The sequence below is a fragment of the Oncorhynchus masou genome, chromosome 32 (assembly GCF_036934945.1).
Source record: "Oncorhynchus masou masou isolate Uvic2021 chromosome 32, UVic_Omas_1.1, whole genome shotgun sequence".
In the NCBI taxonomy this organism is placed as follows: domain Eukaryota; kingdom Metazoa; phylum Chordata; class Actinopteri; order Salmoniformes; family Salmonidae; genus Oncorhynchus; species Oncorhynchus masou.
Window position 1 is genome coordinate 55,954,145 of NC_088243.1, and position 25,464 is coordinate 55,979,608.

The 25,464-nt window shown below is 45.4% G+C and overlaps 2 protein-coding genes and 1 long non-coding RNA gene across 6 annotated transcripts; all 3 read left to right on the top strand.

Moving 5' to 3' along the window:
- Positions 1-11: 11 nt before the first annotated feature.
- On the top strand, positions 12-6,690 carry LOC135527227 (janus kinase and microtubule-interacting protein 3-like). Its single transcript, XM_064955833.1, has 9 exons — positions 12-89; positions 172-225; positions 375-440; positions 569-637; positions 765-842; positions 4,584-4,790; positions 6,275-6,340; positions 6,510-6,585; positions 6,669-6,690. Exons 1-8 carry the CDS (start codon positions 12-14, stop codon positions 6,558-6,560), a joined length of 669 nt encoding a protein of 222 aa, XP_064811905.1. The 3' UTR covers positions 6,561-6,585; positions 6,669-6,690.
- A 5-nt stretch (positions 6,691-6,695) lies between these two features.
- LOC135526258 (trichohyalin-like) lies at positions 6,696-14,042 on the top strand. 2 transcript variants are annotated; one of them, XM_064954454.1, is made up of 6 exons: positions 6,696-7,329; positions 8,952-9,083; positions 9,500-9,632; positions 9,904-12,712; positions 12,824-12,936; positions 13,889-14,042. In XM_064954454.1, exon 4 carries the CDS (start codon positions 9,990-9,992, stop codon positions 10,617-10,619), a length of 630 nt encoding a protein of 209 aa, XP_064810526.1. In that variant the 5' UTR covers positions 6,696-7,329; positions 8,952-9,083; positions 9,500-9,632; positions 9,904-9,989; the 3' UTR covers positions 10,620-12,712; positions 12,824-12,936; positions 13,889-14,042. The 2 variants fall into 2 exon arrangements, with proteins under 2 accessions (XP_064810526.1, XP_064810527.1); XM_064954455.1 differs by lacking the exons at positions 6,696-7,329; positions 8,952-9,083; positions 9,500-9,632 and having other exon boundaries at positions 9,795-12,712.
- Positions 14,043-14,056: 14 nt separating this feature from the next.
- Positions 14,057-18,206, top strand: LOC135526260 (uncharacterized). 3 transcript variants are annotated; one of them, XR_010453271.1, is made up of 5 exons: positions 14,057-14,243; positions 14,331-14,469; positions 14,914-14,929; positions 15,155-15,270; positions 17,007-18,206. It is a non-coding gene; the product is annotated as an uncharacterized LOC135526260 (long non-coding RNA). The 3 variants fall into 3 exon arrangements; XR_010453272.1 differs by having other exon boundaries at positions 14,331-14,432; XR_010453273.1 differs by lacking the exon at positions 14,914-14,929.
- The last annotated feature ends 7,258 nt before the right edge of the window (positions 18,207-25,464 follow it).

The following is a 25,464-nucleotide window of genomic DNA, read 5'->3' on the forward strand; positions in this document are numbered from 1 at the left end:
GGTCTCCTGCCATGGGCTTCCACATGACCGCCTTCCCAGAGAACACCAACAGCGCTCTGCAGATATACTGTCATCAGGAGGGCATCAAGGTATCTCTCTCTCTGTCTGTCTCGCTCTTCCCCCCTCTCTCTCTCTCTCCTTATATGAACTGGATGTGTGAACCCTCTTTAGGATGTGGTTATTCCAGATCTGATGAAGAAGCTGGATATCCTGGGAGATAATGGGGTGAGTTCACATTAGCCTCCACTCTTCCTAATGCTCTTAGTAAAACTCACATGGCTAATTTTACTTCTCAATTAAAACCTTAAATACTTTCATTCTTTTCCCCCCCGTCCTCTATCCCTTTATTTTCTCCTCTTCCTCCACCTCTCCAGAACTTGCGTAACGAGGAGCAGGTTGTCGTCATTCAGGCGAGGACGGTTCTCTCAATGTGTGAGAAGGTCAGTCTCTCTCCTCCTCATCGACACTCAGCCTGCCTTTACTGACACCTACTGTTCATATTCATTATCTACTGTGGAATTAATTCTCTCTCTCTCTCTCTCTATCTCTCCCCCCCCTCCCCCCATAGTGGTTAAAGCAGATAGACAGCACAGAAGCAGCCCTGACCCAGAAGATGATTGACCTGGAGAATGAGAAGGTGAGAGGAAACTGACAAACTGAACACTCATCAGTGGTTCTTCTACAACTTCCACATACGGTACACGACACCATTGTGTGATGTCAAATCCTGGGATGTCATATCCTCTGTGCTGTGGCTGTTCCAGGACCTGTTCAGTAAGCAGAAGGGCTTCCTGGAGGAGGAGCTGGACTACAGGAAGCAGGCCCTGGATCAGGCCTACATGGTACGACACAGCAGCACGATGGGACAGGAGGGTTTACTCTACAGCTGTCTCCTGCTTGTAGGAACATGGGTGCTTGTCCTCTGTAGCTCAGTTGGTAGAACATGGTGCCTTTAATGTTACGATAGTGGGTTTGATTCCTGGGACCGCCCGTACGTAAAAAATGTATCCACACATGACTAAGTCGCTTTAGATAAAAGCATCTGCTGGATGGCATTTATTGTTCTAATATTCTAAAAACCCAATGGTCATTATATTATCGAGCACCAGTTCTAATCAAGATCACATTTAGTTTCGTAAAGTGCGAGCATGTTGTAGGCCTTCATCTAGACACACTGTCAGCCCTCTAGCTGATGTAAACCCATCAAACATCACGAACCCAGAGACCAAACCCTGTTTGAGTTTGTGTTGTCGGGATACTGCATCTTTTACCTCAATGAATCCCCGTTTGCACTGGGTACTAAAGGACAGAAAGAGACATGCCCTACTGAGTGGGGAAGTATGACTGAGCGTTCACTGTTCAGACATATCCCTAGTACTTTAACACTCAATGCCTGAGGGAAATGTGTGATTCTAATGAGAAGGTGTTTTGGAGGGAACAAACGTAGGCTATAGATGTGTGAATGCCTGAGTACGGAGTAAAGGCATAAACAGCCCATATGTTTTATGTTCTTCAAATCCCTAACTGGATTCTAGACTCACTGCCACCATATACAGTGGGGCAAAAAAAGTATTTAGTCAGCCACCAATTGTGCATGTTCTCCCACTTAAAAAGATGAGGCCTGTAATTTTCTTCAACTATGACAGACAAAAAAAAAATCCAGAAAATCACATTGTAGGATTTTTTATGAATTTATTTGAAAATTATGGTGGAAAATAGGTATTTGGTCACCTACAAACAAGCAATATTTCTGGCTCTCACAGACCTGTAACTTCTTCTTTACGAGGCTCCTCTGTCCTCCACTCGTTACCTGTATTAATGGCACCTGTTTGAACTTGTTATCAGTATAAAAGACACCTGTCCACAACCTCAAACAGTCACACTCCAAACTCCACTATGGCCACGACCAACGAGCTGTCAAAGGACACCAGAAACAAAATTGTAGACCTGCACCAGGTTGGGAAGACTGAATCTACAATAGGTAAGCAGCTTGGTTTGAAGAAATCAACTGTGGGAGCAAATATTAGGAAATGGAAGACATACAAGACCACTGATAATCTCCCTCGATCTGGGGCTCCATGCAAGATCTCACCCCGTGGGGTCAAAATGATCACAAGAACGGTGAGCAAAAATCCCAGAACCACACGGGGGGACCTAGTGAATGACCTGCAGAGAGCTGGGACCAAAGTAACAAAGCCTACCATCAGTAACACACTACGCCGCCAGGGCGTTGTGTTTGGAAGACAAAGAATGCTGAGTTGCATCCAAAGAACACCATACCTACTGTGAAGCATGGGGGTGGAAACATCATGCATGTTTTTCAGCAAAGGGACCAGGACGACTGATCCGTGTAAAGGAAAGAATGAATGGGGCCATGTATCGTGAGATTTTGAGTGAAAACCTCCTGTAACGACTTTCTTCTGTTGAAGGAGGAGCGGACCAAAATGCAGCGTGGTGGTTACTCATGTTTATTGTAGAAGAATGAGTAGACATGAAATAACTGAAATGTACTAAACAACAGACGGAAACGTGAAAAGACTATACAGCCTATCTAGTGAAACTAATCACAGAGACAGGAACAATCACCCACGAAACACTCAAAGAATATGGCTGCCTAAATATGGTTCCCAATCAGAGACAACCGATAGTCACCTGACTCTGATTGAGAACCGCCTCTGGCAGCCATAGACTACGCTAGACATCCCACAAAACCCCAAGACAAAAACACACCACAATAACCCATGTCACACCCTGGCCTGACCGAATAAATGAAGTATAAACATAATATATTTCGACCAGGGCGTGACACCTTCCATCAGCAAGGGCATTGAAGATGAAACGTGGCTGGGTCTTTCAGCATGACAATGATCCCAAACACACCACACGGGCAACGAAGGAGTGGCTTCATAAGAAGCATTTCAAGGTCCTAGAGTGGCCTAGCCAGTCTCCAGATCTCAACCCCATAGAAAATCTTTGGAGGGAGTTGAAAGTCCGTGTTGCCCAGCAACAGCCCCAAAACATCACTGCTCTAGAGGAGATCTGCATGGAGGAATGGACCAAAATACCAGCAACAGTGTGTGAAAACCTTGTGAAGACTTACAGAAAACATTTGACCTCTGTCATTGTCAACAAAAGGTATATAAGAAAGTATTGAGAAACTTTTGTTATTGACTAAATACTTATTTTCCACCATAATTTGCAAATAAATTCATTAAAAATCCTACAATGTGATTTTCTGGATTTTTTTTCTCCCATTTTGTCTGTCATAGTTACAGGCCTCTCTCATTACAGGCCTCATCTTTTTAAGTGGGAGAACTTGCACAATTGGTGGCAGACTAAATACTTTTTGCCCCACTGTAAGTCAAATCAAATTGTATTAGTCACATACACATGGTTCGCGAGTGTAGCAAAATACTTGTGCTTCTAGTTCCGACAATGCTCCCTCTGCTGTTTCCTGAAGTCCACGATCATCTCCTTTGTTTTGTTGACATTGAGTGAGAGGTTATTTTTCTGACACCACACTCCGAAGGCCCTCACCTCCTCCCTGTAGGCCGTCTCGTCGTTGTTGGTAATCAAGCCTAAAACTGTAGTGTCTTGAACTTGATGATTTAGTTGGAACCGTGCTTGGCCACGCAGTCATGGGTGAACAAGGAGTACAGGAGAGGGCTGAGAACGCACCCTTGTAGGGCCCCAGTTTTGAGGATCAGCGGGGTGGATATGTTTCCTACCTTCACCACCTGGGGGGGCTGTCAAAGTCCAGGACCCAGTTGTACAGGGTGGGGTCGAGACCCTGGGTCTCGAGCTTAATGACGAGTTTGGAGGGTACCATGGTATTAAATGCTGAGCTGTTGTCAATGAACAACATTCTTGCATAGATATTCCTCTTGTCCAGATGGGATAGGGCAGTGTGCAGTGTGATGGCGATTGCATCGTCAGTGGACCTATTGGGGTGGTAAGCAAATTGAACTGGGTCTAGGGTATCAGGTAGGGTGGAGGTGATATGCTCCTTGACTAGTCTCTCAAAGCACTTCATGATGACAGAAGTGAGTGCAAAGGGACGATAGTCATTTAGTTCAGGTACCTGAGCTTTCTTGCGAACAGGAACAATGGTGTCCATCTTGAAGCATGTGGGGACAACCGACTGGGATAGGGAGCGATTGAATATGTCCGTAAACACACCAGCCAGCTGGTCTGCGCTCTGAGGACACGGCTAGGGATGCCGTCTGGGCCAGCAGCCTTGCGAGTGTTAACACTTTTAAAGTCAGGCAACAGTAAGAGTATGTAGCATTCACTCCCATTTATACATTTTATTCAGTGTTTCTTTTGGTGTGTATTTGTGTTTTTAGTTCCACTTTATATTGTGTCAGTAGAAGCATGTATTTACATGGTAACTACACTGGCGTAATAAGACATAGTTGTAAGTACTATGTAACAAAGTGTACTTAGCACCTACACTTTAGTTACTATGCAATTGCCATGAACAACACATCATTATAGCAACACTAGATATAAAGTGGAACAGTGTTTTCCCATCTATGCCATGATCACAGTGGCATGCCTGTGTGTGTGTGGCTGTATGACAGAGGATCGCGGAGCTGGAGGCTACGCTGTATAACGCTCTGCAGCAGGAGCCCGGGGGGCGTGCGGTGGCAGAGTCTCTGTCCGACAGGCAGAGGGAGGAGCTGGGGCTAGCCGTGGACAAACTGCGGAGACAGATACTCAGGCAGAGCCGCCAGTATGACAGTCAGATCTTACAGGAGCGCATGGAGCTCCTACAGCAGGCCCAGCAGGTAAGGAAAGGCCTTAACCTGCAGCCGCCACAGAGAAAAGATGCAGTATCCCTCCCTCCCTCTACATGTATGAGTGTTGGCGTATTTGTATAAAGATGCAGTATCCCTCCTGCTTTTTGTGTGTGTGTGTGTGTGCTTATGTTTTGTGTATCCCTCCAAATGTCAGCATTTCACAGAAGCCCTATCCAGAATTCTAATCGTCTTCATACGTCTCACCTCTTAACTAAAAGTCTTACACTCAATGTAATACATCTTATCTTAACCTTTTTTGTTATTATTTGAAATGCAACCTTGATTTAACTAGGCAAGTCAGTTTACAATGACAGCCTACCTGGGGAACAGTGGGTTTAACTGCCTTGTTCAGGGGCAGAACGAAGGATTTTTACCTTGTCAGCTCGGGGATTCGATCCAGCAACCTTTCGGTTACTGGCCCAACTCTCTAACCACTAGGCTACCTGCTGCCCTAATCTTAACCTTATGCTATCCCATTGCTTCAGAAACGAACCGTCGTCTTTCTAATCTATAACACCATAACAGTTTACTAAAAACATCAATTCTAAAAAAACATTCTCTGTAACTGACCTGCAGTTGAGCGATTCTTCCCAGTCCGTGGTCTCCTCCACCAGCTGTGCTGGTTGCAATTTTAGGATCTCACACTAATCACAACCCTTAAAACAGCTCTTTTCCAGGCCGCGCCTCCTCTCTGGCTGTCTTGTGGTTTTGACCTAAGTAGCTTTTAGCATTCAGGTCAGCCACGCAAATGTGATCAGTGTGCTTCCAGTGTTTCATAACTCTATCAGAGGCATAGAAATGGTATTAAATGACTCTTCGTATTCCTAATTCTATCATCAGGAGTACCTACCAGAGGATTGGGACTGTTAATGGGTCCAGTCAAGGCTCTTGGATTCCACACGGAGTGTGTTCGTCTCAAATGCCAAGTTCTTTCTCATCAGCCTGTAGTGTTTAAAGGGGCAATCTGCAGTTGCTACAAACATTTTTAGACGTTTAGTCCCTGTAATCATAGCTCTGTCCATGAGTTTGAGAGTGGCACATTTCTCCAGCACAATCCCTCCTCTGTTATTGTTCGAACTGCAGATTCCCCCTTTTTGAAAGACTGGGAAGTTGTAGAGGGAAGCAGGGCCAGTGTAGCCAATACCAAAGGTTCTAGGTTTTTACCTCAAATCTTCTTTCAGTTAACAAATCAGATCCTGGTCTTACAGGACAAAGTTCCACTCGCTCGTTGTCACGGCAGTGGGATTTTATGACTCTGCAACAGCTGCCCTGGTAACATGGTAGGAGCACAGGTTTTTGGGAATATGTGGAAACAGACTCTGTTTAGCAACCATTTTCATTTTCGACTTCAACTGTGAAGATAATGACAGACCTTAAGGCCACACATTACCAATGTGAACTATCGTATGCTGCCTGTCATAAGTATGACGTTGACCTCCTGAATTCTCGGTTCTGTGTTGTTTGCGTTGCAGAGAATAAGGCAGTTGGAAGACATGATTGAGATGCAAAAGAGACAAGTAAAGGAAATAGAAGAAAAGGTATATATATGTCATGTAGAGTTTCTACGTTTCATAGTGATGAATGTGGTGGGGCATGAAGACCGACTTTTTTTTATTTTTAGTTTGAATTATTCAAGATAACAGTAACACTTGTCTTCTTTTCTCTCCTTTTATCACTATTTTCAATTCTTCTTTTTTTTCTTTTTAGTTTTTGTTCCTCTTTTTGTTTTTCTCTCTAGCTTTTATTCTTTGGCCTTAATGACACTGACATGGACCGACAACAGGTAAATGATACACACCTACACTACCGTCATAATACTGTGTAATAACATGTATGATTTTGAGGGCCATTTGTCTGTTTTCACAGGTGCTAAGGTGCACAGGTGGAGAGTGAGGAAGAGAAACACAACATTTGTTTTTTTTTCATGCATTTATAGATGGTTCACAAACCTTATATGGCCTTTTTGATACACGTGCACTTTTGTGGAAGACACTTACCTGGAATGCAAAACAAAACCATGACTTTGAAAAGTGAACAAATATCAGAGACATGTAAAAGAGGTATATCAGAGATATTTTTTTTTTATAACGGAAATGTCCCCTACCATTTTTGGAAGTGGAACATTTAGCCAAACTCTAATGTGAGTTCTAAAAAGCAAGAACATTGTAACTGGAACTCTGAAGCAGGTCAATAAAGGAACATAGGAACTGAGATGGAGACAGTGCCTCAGATGGATTTAGAGCCAGACAACGAAAAAGTGCAATCGTAGAGGAGGGAGGAGGAGGAGGAGAAAGAGTTGATTCAAAAAAGCAGGACGATTTCCTAACAGACGAGCCAAGTCCTGGGCATTCCCAGAAAGCTCAGTGCAGGATGGTCTCCATGGAAACAGCTGGCGAAACGGCTGTCATGGCCAAAGTTCAATGAGCAAGAAGTGAAAGCTCTGTACTCCGGAGTAGAGTGACACCAGAGGACTACGGGAACAGAATGTGTCACCGGTCTGTGAAACACAACAAAGAATCCTCAATAGGTAAGTGACTTTATAAACTCAGCAAAAAAATAAATCTCCTCTCACTGTCAACTGCGTTTATTTTCAGCAAACTTAACATGTGTAAATATTTGTATGAACATAACACGATTAAACAACTGAGACATAAACTGAACAAGTTCCACAGACATGTGACTAACAGAAATGAAATAATGTGTCCCTGAACAAAGGGGTGTCAAAATCAAAAGTAACAGTCAGTATCTGGTGTGGCCACCAGCTGTGTTAAGTACTGCAGTGCCTCTCCTCCTCATGGACTGCACCAGATGTGCCAGTTCTTGCTGTGAGATGTTACCCCACTCTTCCACCAAGGCACCTGCAAGTTCCTGGACATTTCTGGGGGGAATGTCCCTAGCCATCACCCTCCGATCCAACAGGTTCCAGACGTGGTTGGGCTCTTCGCTGGCTCTTCGCTGGCCATGGCAGAACACTGACATTCTGTCTTGCAGGAATCACGCACAGAACGAGCAGTATGGCAGGTGGCATTGTCATGCTGGATGTCAGAAGGTGAATTCACCGATTTGTAAGTCGCTCTGGATAAGAGCGTCTGCTAAATGACTTAAATGTAAATGTAAATGTCATGTCAGGATGAGCCTGTAGGAAGGGTACCACATGAGGGAGCAGGTGTCTTCCCTGTAACGCACAGTGTTGAGATTACCTGCAATGACAACAACCTCAGTCCGATGATGCTGTGACACACCACCCCAGACCATGACGGACCCTCCACATCCAAATCGATCCCACTCCAGAGTACAGGCCTCGGTGTAACGCTCATTCCTTCGACGATAAACGCAAATCCGACCATCACCCTTGGTGAGACAAAACCGCAACTCATCAGTGAAGAGCACTTTTTGCCAGTCCTGTCTGCTCCAGCGATGGTGGGTTTGTGCCCACCGGTTGTTGCGGGTGATGTCTGGTGAGGACCTGCCTTATAACAGGCCTACGAGCCCTCAGTCCAGCCTCTCTCAGCCTTTTGTGGACAGTCTGAGCACTGATGGAGGGATTGTGCGCTCCTGGTGTAACTCGGGCAGGTGTTGTTGCCGTCCTGTACCTGTCCCGCAGGTGTGATGTTCGGATGTACCGATCCTGTTCAGGTGTTGTTACACGTGGTCTGCCACTGTGAGGACAATCGGCTGTCCGTCCTGTCTCCCTGTCTTAGGCGTCTCACAGTACGGACATATCTGTAATCCTCATACCTCCTTGCAGCATGCCAAAGGCACGTTCACGCAGATGAGCGGGGACCCTGGGCATCTTTCTTTTTGTGTTTTTCAGAGTCAGTAGAAAGGCCTCTTTTAGTGTCCTAAGTTTTCATAACTGTGACCTTAATTGCCTACCGTCTGTAAACTGTTAGTGTCTTAACGACCGTTCCACCGGTGCATGTTCATGAATTGTTTATGGTTCATTGAACACACATGGGAAACAGTGTTTAAACCCTTTACAATAAAGATCTGTGTAGTTATTTGGATTTTTATGAATAATCTTTGAAAGACAGGGTCCTGAAAAAGAGACGTTTTCATTTTTTACTGAGTTTATTATCACATGACTGTATTTGTCTAACTTCAGTTACCCTGACAAAACAAACCCAACACAAATACTTCCTTCTCCAGCTGTGTTGTGCAGTTCTGTGCAGCTGGCACCCCAGACCTCCAGGTTTTGACCCATAGTGTGAAGCTTCTCGAGCACAGCCTGAGAGACAACGTCAGCTCCTTTACTGAGTCTGAGAGCTTGCTGCACAACAGGTGAGGAGCAGATGACAGAGACACGGGGATCTCACATCACACAGCTACAACATATGGCCACAACCATATCACATTGCACACACCGTCGTGCTAACATGCAGTTTACCACACGGAATGCTGACACAGTAAGACTGTTTCTTGCCTCTTAGCATGGTATCACTGTTTGTGGGGTTTATTTCTAACATTGCCGTCAGTAAGGTATGTGAGCACACTTCTACTTTCTCTTGGACAGATGACTAGCAAAAATTATTTGACAGTAGGTCTCATCTCTGTTTAATGCTAATGTTATGCTATGCTAATTGTGCAATGCTATGCTAATTGTGCGATGCTAATCGTGCGATGCGATGCTAATCGTGTGATGGCATGACAATGTCATGCAATCTAATGAGTCATGTTGTCATCCTGTGCTGGAGCAGAGAGCTGGAGGTGCCAGAGCAGAGCCTGCTACAGAAGGTGGAGGACCTCACAGCACACTCAGTCCTCCACTGTCCCAGCATGCAGCGACTGGACGAGCGGCTCCACGTACTCAGGGGGGAGGTGTGCTTCATGGTGAGTAGAGACTGTACTGAGCTTTACATTAGCTTCAATGAGACTTACAGAGTGAGAAGTACTCAAATGTACATGTCCTGTAAGCTGTACTGTAAATTGTAGTATAAGCCTGTAATTGTTGTGTAAGTGTGGTTTAAATCTAGCATTTCTCAGGTGTAGTGCTATTGTGACTGTAGTCTCCCTCTCTGTTGCATTATATGAGATGTGTATGACATTACTCAGATGTGAGGAGTAACTGTGTCATAGTTCTATCATGACCGGTCCTTCCCAGTACCAGGAGAAGGAGTATAGGAATCGTGTGTGTGGAGGGAGAGGCTACAGTGCTGCCAGGCCCAGCTCAGGGCTAAAGAGGAGGAGATGGGTTGCCAGTCTCAGTACTTTGAGCACTTTAAGAGCCAGCTGCAGCACAAGTTTGGCCTGGCCAGAGACGATGAGCAGGGCCTGCAGACCAGAGTCCACCAGCTGGAGAGACATGTTCTGGAGATGTCTGTATCTTCATCCACCAACATAGCCACTGTCAACGCAGCTAGCGTTAACTACCCTGTCATGGTGCCAACGGTACACAGGGTCCAAAGACTGGCCCACCCAAGGGAGGAAAGAAAGGAGGAGAATGGGGAGGGTGAGGAGGAAAATACACAGTGGAGACGCTACGGACAGCACCTCCAGCAGAAGCAGGGAGAGGATGAAATAGAAATAGAGGAAGAAAGAGAGGGGGAGAGAGAGAGCGTGAGGGAGAGGGGGGTGAGGACAGACGGAGCGGCTTCATCCTCAGCCTCCAGGAGGACTTCTGGGCTGTTGGAGAAGGAGGAGCAGGGGCTGGAGGAGCGGAGGGGGCTGTTGGAAAAGCTGCAGGATGCGCAGCAGAATGGCCACTTCCTGTCGTCTAAGGTGGAGGAAATGAGGACGGTGGTCAACAGGCTCAAGCTGAATGAGAGCTCCATGACGGAGGAGGTGGAGGAACTGCAAGAGGAGAACCAGAGACTGTAAGAGGCTCAGCCACACCCTGAGACCGATCAACCACAGCCCGGGCTCTACTGACCCCCGTCTCTACCCCCAGCCCAGGGACTCCAGCCCCAGCCTGGCTACTGCCCTGCCAAACACCCCTGCCCTGGCTCAACCAGTCCCCTGCCACGTGGACAACACTGACCCAGTGAGTGATGACATTGAAGCTAATGTGGAGTTGACTCTTAATCAGTAGTAGATCTTAAGTCTAAATTGTTGAAGAGTTCGGCCTCAAGAATGTAAAATGAGTACAATTACAAGCAAATTGTACAATGGATTATAATGTGGGATTGTCATGGGTTTAGCTGCACAGTGGAATGTTGATCTGATTAACTACAGAGGAACTAAAGAGTGTGGCTGGCTTGTGTGTTTGAGACTGGGAGCCTGGGGGACTGGTGTCTTGGTCCTGGGGGCTTCCCCTCTCTCAACCTGAGAGAGGAGACTGAAGCACTGAGAGAGGCTTACTGGAGCATGGGGGCGACGTGGACTCACTCCGGGACCACAGGGACCAGCTGGAGAGCACGCTCTGACACACACAGGACCAGCTGCACAGGGTGACAGAGGAAAACGCCCGACTGAAATGTAAACTCAGGGAGCAGGGAGGAACGGGGGCCTGTGAGGCGGAGCGGGGGTGCAAGCTAGGAAGGAAAAGCATGACAGGAAATGCCCAGGAAAACAAGGTGCCATTTCATAACCTAATTCCCCAGGTTAGCAGAAAGCTTACCACAACTCCAACCCAGAATAATACTACCCTAGTCTTAGCCGATCATGACCTAACCCTGTATGCCTTAGCCCTGGATGACCTAGCTCTAACTTTGCACCAGGAGAACCAAGGCATAGGGCAGGCGTATCAAGGAGCTCCTGCCCCACATAGAGAGCCGGGATAGTAAGGATAGTGAGAGGAAGCTAGAGAGAGAGAACTGGAGCAGGAGAACCAGGAGCAGGGAGGTCTTATAACCGAGCTAACCAGGAAGACTGAGGATGACCTCAACACTATCATGGAGCTGCAGCAGAGACTGACTGAGAGCGGTCAGCTAGGTCTACAACAGGGTGACCATGGTTTGACCACTGTGTCAGCGTGTGGTCAAAAGGGTGAGCATGCGGTCGGGTCAGTGTTCGCTCAACAGGGTCAACCCCCGGTAGGGTTTGTGACCAGTCTACAAGGTGATCACATGCCAGGGTCGGTGAATAGTGGTGAACTACAGGTTGACCACACTCAGTGATCTCAAAGGGGAAAGGGAACAGGTTTCCCCTCTCACTCAGGTGTCAGACAGGGAAACACCAGCTAACACGCTCCGTGTGGGTTCTGGAAGAAGAACGCAACCGGGTCAATCAGGAACTCTGCGGTTTAAAAGAAGAGCAAGTACAGTGTACAAGGTCTGAAAGATAAGAGACAAGGTGGTATGGTCAATGTGTGGTTTAAAAGAGGAGAATGACCAGCTAGTTCAGTCAATGTCTGGTTTCTACAAGGAGAGAGACCAGCTAATTCCGTCCAATGTCTGGTTTCTACAAGGAGAGAGTCTTTCTAGTTCAGTCCAATGTCTTGTTTAAAGGGGGAGAGAGACGAGCTCTCACAGTCTCTCTTCAGTCAAGAAGATGAGAGACCAACCTAACGAGTCACTCCACAATCTAGAAGAGGAGCGAGACCAGTTGATGCAATCCATGTGGGGTTTAAAGGGACAGAGAGACTATCTAACACGGACACTCAGCCTTCTAGAGCAGGAGAGAGACAAACTGCCTTCAAACAGAAGACAGAGACCCAGTCAACCAGTTTAAAGAAGAGCGAGAGCAGTTGGTTCAGTCAATGGCTGTTGTGCGCGAACAGAGAGAGCATCTCACAGCGGAGAGAGAGACCAGTTGCAGATGGACGTCGCTCCTTTACGGAATCAGCTACTGTCACAGGGGCGGAGTCACAACCAGCGGGTACTCTGAGAACCACGTTGGCGTGGCAACACACATAGAGGGTGTGGCTACAAAGAGCGGGGTCGCTGTGCCAAAATACGGATGATGACGTTGTTCAGAGAAGTCTGGCCACGGTCTACTCCTACAAGACCATCCGCCTGGGGCAGTCTGCACAGGTATGAGCGAATCTTTTTACTTGTGTGAGTTGTTCGGTTATGTATGTTGGCACTGATGAGTTTCTGTCAGTAGTAATTGTAGTAGCATGGCTAACTTATCCTTGTATCCAGGGAACACTTGGAAGAGGTGACAAGTGGTGCAGAGTGAACTGATGGAGGAGATCAAGTCGTTGGGGGAAGAACACAGGTGGTCACGAGACGAACTGGAGAAGAACCAATCGGAGGTGAGCTCTATTTACTTCTCGTGTCCTCTTGGCCGGTCAGAGGTCAGAACAGAATCTGTGTGTGCCGGCTCAGAGGTGGCACCGTGAGCCGAGTGTGTCTGAGGTCAGGCGAGAGGAGGCTGAGAGGAGGGCAGCACACGCAGCCAACGAAGTGAAGAGGAGGTGGAGGAGACAAAGAGGGGGAACCACACACTGAGAGCAGAAGTACGAATAGAGAAAGTATCCTTCTCTCACTAACCACAGTAGTAATGTCATGTGATAACCCACTAGCTGTGTCTTTTGTTAGGTGAGGAAGGTGAAGAGGAAATCTGGAGGTCTGGAGAGTTACTAATTTAGGTAGAAGTCATCCTTTTGTACAGATCTAGGATCAGCTTAATACCTTCCCCAAATTCCAAGCCTTACCAATACAAAACTGACCAATGTCAAGGAGAAACTTCATTCTACTCTAAGACCACAGCTTCCTGGTTAGAGCGTTCGTGACGTTTGTTCAAAGACTTGAGGAAAAGTTTTTTATTAGAAGAGAGCTTTTATTACAATCTCTAAAGAGCTGTATTTGTGGTCAGTGCATATCTTTTTTATTGTAATGTGAGCTGTATTTGTGGTGAGTGTATATATTTTTGATGGTAATGTGTCTGTTATTTCCAGTCAGTGTATTTTGTCTTATGGCTGTTTGTCTCCTCCTCTCCATCACAATGTTCTTCTGAGAAAGAAGAGCCAGAAAGGGGGAATGGAGAATTGTGGGGGTCTGTTGGTTGTTTAGAGCTAATAGAGGATTTATTGTTGGATTTGTTTTGACTGACAGCTGTTGTGTCCAATGACAGGCAGTTGTCATGATTTTGTTTTGATTGACTGATGTTCTGTTCAATGACAAGCGAAGGTTTCATGATTTTACATTTAATATTTTAGTCTCCTTACAGATACTGTACAACCCTTTTTCCCCTTTTCTCCCTAGGATCTCCCATCCAAGACCAGACACCAGGTTTACTCCAGTCCCCCACCAGGTCAGGGAAACTATCCAGGTTACCCCAAACCTTGCTGCTCTCAACCGACCCAAGCATACCCCCATAACAGCTACCCCTTCTACTAGTACTACTACTACTACTACTACTACTGCCCCTGCTCGGACTGTTAAAGCACGACAACAATTACCCTTAAAACTACAGCCCTCACTAAAGCTGCCCCCTCCACCTCTGCTCTGCCCCCCACTGAGAGGACATGACTGCCTGATGAGGACCATTGTGTCAAGAAGCTCCTCTCCAACTGCCAACCTGAACAAGCTAAAGCAACCAAACCCAGAGCTAAGCCGGGTAGAGTAGCCCAGACAACATACACTGTTTACTGTACACTTGATGGAAAGCATGGGTGTCTGATTGTTTTTTGTCCCGCCCCTTTAGATCCTCCAGCTGAGGTGGGCTCTGTTGAGGTCATCAGGATGGTGGGACAGAGCAGCCTCATGAATGGCTGGATGAGCTGGGCTGCAGCAACGGAACCTTTATGTATGGATACTGCCTCTCACCTGGGATACAGTAGAATGTAAATAAATAGGTTTTGGTGTTGTCCATTCTATACAGTCCAATGTCTCCGTATGCTGTGCTCATCTCGTGCTCTCTCTTTCTGTCTTTCTCTCTCTCTGTCTTTCTCTCTCTGTCTTTCTCTCTCTGTCTCTCTGTCTCTCTGTCTCTCTGTCTCTCTGTCTCTCTGTCTCTCTCTCTCTGTCTCTCTCTCTCTCTGCCTCTCTCTCTCTGCCTCTCTCTCTCTGCCTCTCTCTCTCTGCCTCTCTCTCTCTGTCTCTCTCTCTCTGTCTCTCTCTGTCTCTGTCTCTCTCTGTCTCTCTGTCTCTCTGTCTCTCTGTCTCTCTGTCTCTCTGTCTCTCTGTCTCTCTGTCTCTCTGTCTCTCTGTCTCTCTGTCTCTCTCTCTCTGTCTCTCTCTGTCATATTTATATATACACACTGGACTCCGCCCACATACCGAAACAGTGGCTCCACCCAACCAGTGAGTTCTACAGACATGCATGTGTACTTAATGTTTTGTACACTCATTTTACCACCCTGGTGAGAGCAGAGGTCGGACTAGCTGGCCAATCAGTGAAATAATGAAATGTGATGCATTTGTGATTTTTCTATATTAACAGTCGCCTCTTCTAAGCTTCTGTATTAATGTGTGTGTGTTTGCTTGCTTGTGACCTGTGTGTTCTCTATGTGCATGATTGGCGTGCAGCTACAGTCCTCTGGTGGACAGCCCTAAACTCCACCCGAGGAGAGCTGGACCTGAGAGAGGGAGATACTGTCATGTTGCTAGGCAACCCCCGCAACGACCGCTTCTGTGAGGCCGAGGTGAGCCAATCCCAGCCAGCCGTCATTTACCAATGAACATGCAGCAATCAGCTTGTAGCTTGCACCTTTTTTTTCTACCAGACCAGCAGCTGTTTTGGGTGTAAAGACGTGGCCAAAAGTTTTGAGAATGACACAAATATTAATTTCCACAAAGTTTGCTGCTTCAGTGTCTTTAGATATTTTTGTCAGATGTTACTGTGGAATACTGAAGTATAATTACAATAATTTCATAAGTGTCAAAGGCTTTTATTGACAATTACATGAAGCTGAATCAACGAGTCAATATTTGCAGTGTTGACCCTTCTTTTTCAAGACCTCTGCAATCCGTCCTGGCATGCCGTCAATTAACTTCTTGCATAATCAATGCTTGGAGTTTGTCAGAATTTGTGGGTTTTTGTTTGTCCACCCACCTCTTGAGTATTGACCACAAGTTCTCAATGGGATTAAGATCTGGGGAGTTTCCTGGCCATGGACCCAAAATATATATGTTTTGTTCCCCGAGCCACTTAGTTATCACTTTTGCCTCATGGCAAGGTGCTCCATCATGCCGGAAAAGGCATTGTTCGTCACCAAACTGTTTCTGGATGGTTGGGAGAAGTTGCTCTCGGAGGATGTGTTGGTACCATTCTTTATTCATGGCTGTGTTCTTAGACAAAATTGTGAGTGAGCCCACTCCCTTGGCTGAGAAGCAACCCCACATATGAATGTTCTCAGGATGCTTTACTGTTGGCATGACACAGGACTGATGGTAGCGCTCACCTTGTCTTCTCCGGACAAGCTTTTTTCCGGATGCCCCAAACAATTGGAAAGGGGTTTCATCAGAGAAAATTACTTTACCCCAGTCCTCAGCAGTCCAATCCCTGTACCTTTTGCAGTATATCAGTCTGTCCCTGATGTTTTTCCTGGAGAGAAGTGGCTTCTTTGCTGCTCTTCTTGACACCAGTCCATCCTCAAAGTCTTCGCCTCACTGTGCTTGCAGATGCACTCACACCTGCCTGCTGCCATTCCTGAGCAAGCTCTGCACTGGTGGTGCCCCGATCTCGCAACTGAATCAACTTTAGGAGATGGTCCTGGCGCTTGCTGGACTTTCTTGGGCGCCCTGAAGCCTTCATAACAATTGAACCGCTCTCCTTGAAGTTCTTGATGATCCGATAAATGGTTGATTTAGGTGCAATCTTACTGGCAGAAATATCCTTGCCTGTGAAGCCCTTTTTGTGCAAAGCAATGATGACCGCACATGTTTCCTTGCAGGTAACCATGTTTGACAGACGAAGAACGATGATTCCAAGCACAACCCTCCTTTTGAAGCTTCCAGTCTGTTATTCAAACTCAATCAGCATGACAGAGTGATCTCCAGCCTTGTCCTCGTCAACACTCACACCTGTGTTAACGAGAGAATCACTGACATGATGTCAGCTGGTCCTTTTGTGGCAGGGCTGAAATGCAGTGGAAATGTTTTTTGAGGATTCAGTTAATTTGCATGGCAAAGAGGGACTTTGCAATTCATCTGATCACTCTTCATAACATTCTGGAGTATATGCAAATTGCCATCATACAAACTGAGGCAGCAGACTTAGTGAAAATGTATATTTGTGTCATTCTCAAAACGTTTTGGACACGACTGTAGATACTTTGAGAGGATCTGTGTCCCATGTATCTAAATGAGATTACAACAGTGTGTTTCAAGTGAGGGCAGGTGTACTGTAGATAACGTACTGAGTGACTGTGTGTTTCAGGTGAATGGCAGACTAGATCTGGCTCCTGTTGCCTTCCTAGAGGAAGTTCTTGATCCAGACAGACATGTAAGCCCCGAAGGAACAGATGATAGGCCACTGTGACTGCCAATCAGAGAGAGGGCAAGATGATAGGCCACTGTGACTGCCAATCAGAGAGAGGACAATATGATGAGCCACTGTGACTGCCAATCAAATGATGCTTCCCTACAGAGAGATTATAGTGGCCAACATTAATGACGTCATCAAACGCTGCCTGCCCGTGACAAAAACATTCATAAGTGCTCACAGCCTAAAGTCATTTGAAATGGAAAGCTACACTAAAGCACTAGCTGAAATGTGGGTGTGTTTGTGTGTTTGACATTGTGCTTCTCTAAACGGATGCTTTTAACCTACATCCTGCTCATTGAGATCGTGTCAAATCACCTCTGTTCTTCAAAATCCCACGCTTTTCTGTGTCTAATCTCTCGTGGACAGACGCACTTAACTGGTATCCTAGTGTCTGTCAGCAGGCTGTGGGATGCGACGACTAACGAGGAACTTTGTTTCCGGTGCACAGATTTTTCATCGCTGATTATTTTGGACAAATCTAATTTTTACCGCCTTCCATTTTCGGAAGAGGACATTTGGACCATGGACTTGCCTGTAAATTGCAACTGGAGAGGAGTTAACGGCCTGCGGCCCCTCCACGTTCTAGTGTTTTTCTAACACATCTGCCCCCAGAATGTAATCAAGCGTCTGACACAATTACACAAGATTTTAGTTTTGGGTTTCCGAGATTATTCTGTATGTGACAAGTGTCAAAAATGAAGGTGGGCCTGAATGATGTGACAACCTGTCTGTCTAACAATCTGTCCGAAAGCCTCTATAACATGTTGGTGATATCCAGTGATAATGTTTTACGTGATGATAAAACAAAGTCGTTTTCACAAGGCCATTTTACTTGATCTTTAGGCATCGAGCCAAATATGAAAACAAAGCTCCATCCCAAAGACTTTGATATTTCTGTTCCTCGTCGTGACGTTTACAGAAAATGTTTTTTTTTTTTTTGATCCAAGTCAAATCATGAAGTCAATTGTCTGAGCTGTTCTTCCACTGTAGAATCGACTCAATCTATGAAGTCATGCCATTCAGATGGATGGACGTTTGTGACTGATATATTTTGTAGAGATGATTAAATAACCTGAGGTATGCAAAGGCTGAGTACTTTATGTGTGACTTTCATCTCCTCATTCTCTGTCTACAGGTCTGACGTTTAGCTTTTACATTCTGACCTGATTCTCTAAAGGCTTCTCAAATGAAATGGAGATAACACACACATTCTGTTTACTGCATACTTGTCTTTAACTGATTATGATGTACGGTTGGGGGAATGGCCATGCTGCCACAAATATATTTTATATATCATTCTGTGTTAGATGTAATTGGATTTCCTAATGATTCCTTGGGCTGTATAAAGAGCATAAATGTTGATGGGACATGTAATTGTGTCTCGAGGATTACACTGTCATATGCAACCTTGGTTTTACCACTAGGTGGCAGTCATCGCAACGCCTGTCAGCCTGTTACTCTCAATAGACAAATACATCCCACTGGGCACAGACGTCAATTCAACGTCTATTCCACATTGGTGTAATTTCATTGAAATTTACGTGGGAACTACGTTGACTCAAACAGTGTGTGCCCAGTGGGGTACTACACATCATAGAAATTCTGTACATTATATTTGTCTGTGCTTTTGACAGGTTTATTGTGATAGATGCATGGGATGCAGATCATTGTGTTTGGACTCAAAACTCCTACTGTGTGGTGTTAAATCACCTAAATGTAGATTTGTCTGGTAATAACACATACACACGCATGCATGTGGGTGTAGGAGCGAACACACACACACACACACACACCTCGACTCAGCAGAAAGGAAGTGTGTGTGTGTTAGACAGAGAGTTTGTGTGTGTGTCTGCGTGTGTCTATGGGGAAGATATGGAGAGGGGCTCAATCGTTCCTAAACATAGAAGAGATAAGAACACGTGTACCATCATCCTCGCACACACACACGCACGAAGAGTCGGACAACCACATAGAAAAGAGAGAACCTTGGTGAATGTGGTCATGGTGTTGGTCATACTAAGGAGTCCTACGAGGTCCTGCTGCACCAGTACTAGCAGGCCTTAAAGGTGCAAGTCGCAGTTGCTGACATCCATTTTTGGACTTGTGAATTAATGATATATACCCATTTGATTCTAGAAGAATATAATTTATAAATGCCTCATGAGCTTATTAGTTCAAGACCAGTGCAACTGTCTGTGGAGCTGCCACTCCACTGTTGTAGCCCACCACCACAGTCCCCGGAGACACTTATCAGAAACACATTGCTTGGACAGGAATTTGACTCTGTGAAATGGTGCAGTTAGACAGACAATAAACAGACAGACAAACAGAACATATGAACATATTATATCGACAGAGAATGTATAGTGCATTCGGAAAGTATTCAGACCCCTTGACTTTTTCCACATTTTGTTACGTTACAGCCTTATTCTAAAATTGATTTCATGTTTTTCCCCCTCATCAATCTATACATAATACCTCATAATAACAAAGAAAAAACTGTTTAGAAATGTTTGCTAATTTATGAAATAAAAATAAATACGGAAATATTACTTTCACATAATTATTCAGAACCTTTCCTCAGTAGTTTGTTGAAGCACCTTTGGCAGCGATTACAGCCTCGAGTCTTCTCGGGTATGACGCTACAAGCTTGGCACACCTGTATTTGTGGAGTTTCTCCCATTCTTCTCTACAGATCCTCTCAAGCTCTGTCAGGTTGGATGGGGAGCGCTGCTGCACAGCTATTTTCAGGTCTCTCTAGGGATGTTCGATCGGATTCAAGTCCGGGCTCTGGCTGGGTCACTCCAGGACTTTCAGACACATGTCCCGAAGGCACTCCTGCGTTGTCTTGGCTGTGTTCTTAGGGCCGCTGTTCTGTTGGAAGGTGAAACTTTGCCCCAGTCTGAGGTCCTGAGTGCTCTGGAGCAGAATTTCATAAAAAGTCTCTCTGTACTCCATTCATCTTTCCCGCGATCCAGACTAGTCTCCCAGTTCTTGCCGCTGAAAAACATCACCACAGCATGATGCTGCCACCACCATGCTTCACCATTGAGATGGTGCCAGGTTTCCTCCAGACGTGAATCTTGGCATTCAGGCCAAAGAGTTCAATCTTGGTTTCATCAGACCAGATAATCTTGTTTCTCATGGTCTGCATGCAAATTCCAAGTGGGCTGTCATGTGCCATTTTTCATGTACCTTTTACTGAGGAGTGGCTTCCGTCTGGCAACTCTACCATAAAGGCCTGATTGGTGGATTGCTGCAGAGATGGTTGTCCTTCTGGAAGGTCCTCCCATCTCCACAGAGGAACATAGGAGCTCAGCTTCTTGTTCACCTCCCTGACCAAGGCCCTTATCCCCCGATTGCTCAGTTTGGCCGGGTGGCCAGCTTTAGGAAGAGTCTAGGTGGTTCCAAACTTCTTTCATTTAAGAATGTTGGAGGCCACGGTGTTCTTGGGGACTTTCAAGGCAGCAGCCCTTTTTTGGTACCCTTCCCCAGATCTGTGCCTCGACACAATCCTGTCTCGGAGCTCTACGGACAATTCCTTCGACCTTGTGGTTTGGTTTTTGCTCTGACATGCATTGTCAACTGTGGGACATTATATAGACAGGTGTGTGCTTTTCCAAAAAGAAATGTCTCAAGGATGATCAATTTCAAGTCTCATAGCAAAGCATCTGAATACTTATGTAAATAAGATATTTCTGTTTTTAATTTTAATAAATTAGCAAAAATGTCTGAACTTGTTTTCACTTTGTCGTTATGGGGTATTGTGAGTAGTTTGATGAACTTTTTTTATTTAATACATTTTAGAATAATGCTTTAATGTAACAAAATGTGGGAAAGGGGTCTGAATACTTTCCAATACAATCCACATACATTATGTTCTGTATACAATGGGTACTGAAGCTAAAAACTACAGACTACACTATAAACACTGTAAGCTACATCATAACTATACGTGTAGAGAGAAACTAATAAAACACATTGAAAAGAAACACTTTAACAGGATGATGTGCCGTGGGGGATATCTGCGGTACATGTGGGAGTCAGTTTGGGGCAGTGTGAAGAGCAATGTGCAGATGAAGTGCAGGATGCATAGTCCGATGTTGAATAGTCTATGATTGGGAATATCATCGTGGAACAGGTGGCTGTTTGGTAAGGGCCACGGCGTGGGGGAAAAAGCTGTTCAGGTGGCAGGAGTTTTTGGTCGTGATTGGCCTGAACTGTTTCCCAGAGGGTGTGAAAGGGGTAGGTGCACGCTACCAGCTCAGCATTCAACACCATAGCGTCCACGAAGCTCATCACTAAGCTAAGGACTCTGGGACGAAACACCTCCCTCTGCAACTGGATCCTGGTCTTCCTGACGGGCTGCCCCCAGGTGGTAAGAGTAGGCATCAACACGTCTGCCACGCTGTTCCTCAACACTGGGGACCCTCAGGGGTGTGTACTTAGTCCCCTTCTGTGTGGCCTAAAAAACAACTCTCCCTCAATGTGAGCAAGACAAAGGAGCTGATCGTGGACGACAGGAGAAGGTGGGCCGAACAGGCCCCCAGTAACATCGGCGGGGCTGTAGTGGAGCGGGTAGAGTTTCTTGGTGTCCACATCACCAATGAACTAACATGGTCCAAACACACCAAGACAGTCGTGAAGAGTGCACATGAGAACCTTTTCCCCCCAGGAGACTGAAAAGATTTGGCCAAATATCCCCAGTTCCTCAAGAAGTTCTACAGCTGCACCATTGAGAGCATCCTGACCTGTTTCATCCCCGCCTGGTATGGCAACTGCTTGGCATCTGACCGTAAGGCACTACAGAGGGTAGTGTGTACGGCCCAGTACATCACTGGTGCCAAGCTTCCTGCCATCCAGGACCTATATAATAGGCGGTGTCAGAGGAAAGCCCATAAACTTGTCAGAGACTCCAGTCACCCAAGTCATAGACTGTTTTCTCTGCTACCGCACAGCAAGCGGTACCGGAGCACCAAGTCTCGGACCAAAAGGCTCCTTAACAGCTTCTACCTCCAAGCCATAAGACTGCTGAACAATTAATCAAATGGCTACTGGACTATTACATTGAACCCCCCCTCCATTTGTTTTGTACACTGCTGCTACTGGCTGTTTTTATCTATGCATAGTCACTTCACTCCTACCTACATGTACAAATTACCTCAACTAACCTGTACCCCCGCACACTGACTCGGTACTGGTACCCCCTGTATGTAGCCTCGTTATTTTGTGTTACTTTTATTTTTTACTTTAGTTTATTTGGTAAATATTTTCTTCTTGAACTGCACTGTTGGTTAAGGGCTTGTAAGTAAGCATTCACAGTAAGGTCTACACTTGTTGTATTCGGCACATAACAAATAGTTTGATTTTATTTGCCCTCGAGTCATGCATGACTTTAATGAAGGGCAGGTGACAGATGATGATCTTCTCAGCAGACCGGACAATCCATTGCAGTTTGCACTTAAACCATGTAGACGCATTCCCGAACTAGACAGTTATCGAGGAGGTGAGGATGGACTTGATGATGTCCGGGTAGAACCGGATCAGTATTGTCTGTGAGAGTCTTTCTTCAGCTGGCGTGACTGCTATTATGTTGTCATCCCACTTGGGAGATTATGGTCCCCAGGAATTTGAATGACTCTGTCGTTCTTACAGCTGAGCCATTGATTTCAAGGGGAAGAGGTGGTGAGGGATGCTTCCTGAAGTCAGCTCCAGGTTATTGTGACCTCACCAGGCCACCATCCGGTCAACCTCTCTCGGGTACATGGACTCGTAACCGTTGGAGATGAGATGAGACATCAGCAAATCATTTCAAATTCCTTATATTAAGCAAACCTGATGGCACAATTTAATTACATTTTTATTTACAGATAGCCGAGGGCACACTCCAACACTCAGACATAATTTACAAATGAAGCATCTCTGTTCAGTGAGTCCACCAGATCAGAGCATCTCGAGATGACCAAGGATGTTCTCTTGAAAGTGTGTGAATTGGACCATTTTCCTGTCCTGCTATTAAAATGTAACGAGTACTTTTGGGTGTCAGGGAGAATGTATGGAGTAAAAAGTACATTATATAGTAATGTACAGATACCCCAAAAAACAACTTAAGCAAAAAATAGTTGAAAGTCCTACTTAAGTACTTTACTGTTTGACAGATACATTGTTGGAGGTGTAGAGTTAGTAGAGGACGGGGGAGAGTACCCAACCCTGCGGCGCTCCTGTGCTGAGGGACAAAGAGTCAGAGAGGTGTTGGTCAGGAAGTCGGTGATCCGCAGACCGATGGAGTCAGATATGTTCAGCTGGGTACATTTGTCTTGCAGCAGCTCTGGGATGAGGGTATCCACAAAGAGTATCCTTATGTTCTTGGTTTGTCAGTGCGAAAGGATGTAGTGGAGGCTGCTGAGGGGAGGACGGCTCATAATGATGGCTGGAATGGTAAACGGAATAGTATCAAACACGTGGTTTCCATGTGGTTGATATCATTCCATTGACTCCATTCCAGCCATTGTTATGAGCCGTCCTCCCCTCAGCAGCCTCTACTGTTGGAGACTCATTTTGATAGCGTCGTCCACAGACCTGTTGCCGCTGTAGGTGAACTGCAAGGGGTCAGGGGGGAGCTTGAAGGTCTTCATAATGTCTTCTGAGGAGCTTGAAGGTCTTCATGATGTCTTATGTGAGTGCAAGAGGTCTGTAGTGATTCAGGCAGGATATTTTCTTCACACACAACTGACCTGACATCCCACACTCCTAGCACTCAACCTGGTATCAGAGCATGTTGTATTATCCTGTACGTATGTGATATGGTACGTTTTGTGTGGTTAGATAAGACAAATGGCTACTTAACGCAAAAACAAATGTAGGGTGGTTGGATGGTGGGGTGTATACCACGAATGTCTAGCAACCCAAAGGTTACGAGTTCAAGTCTCATCAGGGACAACTTTCACATTTGAGCTACTTAGCAACTTTACAACTACTTATTACTTTTTAGCTACTTTTCAACTATTTAGCATGTTGGCTAACCCTAACCCAGTGGTCGAGACCCCACGTGCCTGATATGAAAATAGGGTAGAATTTCCCATATCCTGAAGAAAAATATATACAGAACAATATATATATACAGTGCCTTGCGAAAGTATTCGTCCCCCTTGAAATATGCGACCTTTTGCCACATTTCAGGCTTCAAACATAAAGATATAAAACTGTATTTTTTTGTGAAGAATCAACAACAAGTGGGACACAATCATGAAGTGGAACAACATTTATTGGATATTTCAAACTTTTTTAACAAATCAAAAACTGAAAAGTTGGGCGTGCAAAATTATTCAGCCCCCTTAAGTTAATACTTTGTAGCTTGGGGTATGTCTCTATCAGTTTTGCACATCGAGAGACTGACATTTTCTCCCATTCCTCCTTGCAAAACAGCTCGAGCTCAGTGAGGTTGGATGGAGAGCATTTGTGAACAGCAGTTTTCAGTTCTTTCCACAGATTCTCGATTGGACTCAGGTCTGGACTTTGACTTGGCAATTCTAACACCTGGATATGTTTATTTTTGAACCATTCCATTGTAGATTTTGCTTTATGTTTTGGATCATTGTCTTGTTGGAAGACAAATCTCCGTCCCAGTCTCAGGTCTTTTGCAGACTCCATCATGTTTTCTTCCAGAATGGTCCTGTATTTGGCTCCATCCATCTTCCCATCAATTTTAACCATCTTCCCTGTCCCTGCTGAAGAAAAGCAGGCCCAAACCATGATGCTGCCACCACCATGTTTGACAGTGGGGATGGTGTGTTCATTGTGATGAGCTGTGTTGCTTTTACACCAAACATAACGTTTTGCATTGTTGCCAAAAAGTTCAATTTTGGTTACATCTGACCAGAGCACCTTCTTCCACATGTTTGGTGTGTCTCCCAGGTGGCTTGTGGCAAACTTTAAATTACACTTTTTATGGATATCTTTAAGAAATGGCTTTCTTCTTGCCACTCTTCCATAAAGGCCAGATTTGTGCAATATACGACTGATTGTTGTCCTATGGACAGAGTCTCCCACCTCAGCTGTAGATCTCTGCAGTTCATCCAGAGTGATCATGGGCCTCTTGGCTGCATCTCTGATCAGTCTTCTCCTTGTATGTGCTGAAAGTTTAGAGGGACGGCCAGGTCTTGGTAGATTTGCAGTGGTCTGATACTCCTTTCATTTCAATATTATCGCTTGCACAGTGCTCCTTGGGATGTTAAAAGCTTGGGAAATATTTTTGTATCCAAATCCGGCTTTATACTTCTTCACAACAGTATCTCGGACCTGCCTGGTGTGTTCCTTGTTCTTCATGATGCTCTCTGCGCTTTTAACGGAC

What these genes read in the sequence shown, in the direction of transcription:
- LOC135527227 (XM_064955833.1), top strand. Translation starts at nt 12, where the DNA reads ATGGGCTTCCACATGACCGCCTTCCCAGAGAACACCAACAGCGCTCTG. An exon ending in GTCATCAGGAGGGCATCAAG is followed by an intron (nt 90 to 171) that starts GTATCTCTCTCT and finishes AACCCTCTTTAG; the next exon opens with GATGTGGTTATTCCAGATCT. An exon ending in TTCTCTCAATGTGTGAGAAG is followed by an intron (nt 441 to 568) that starts GTCAGTCTCTCT and finishes CTCCCCCCATAG; the next exon opens with TGGTTAAAGCAGATAGACAG.
- LOC135526258 (XM_064954454.1), top strand. Translation starts at nt 9,990, where the DNA reads ATGGGTTGCCAGTCTCAGTACTTTGAGCACTTTAAGAGCCAGCTGCAG.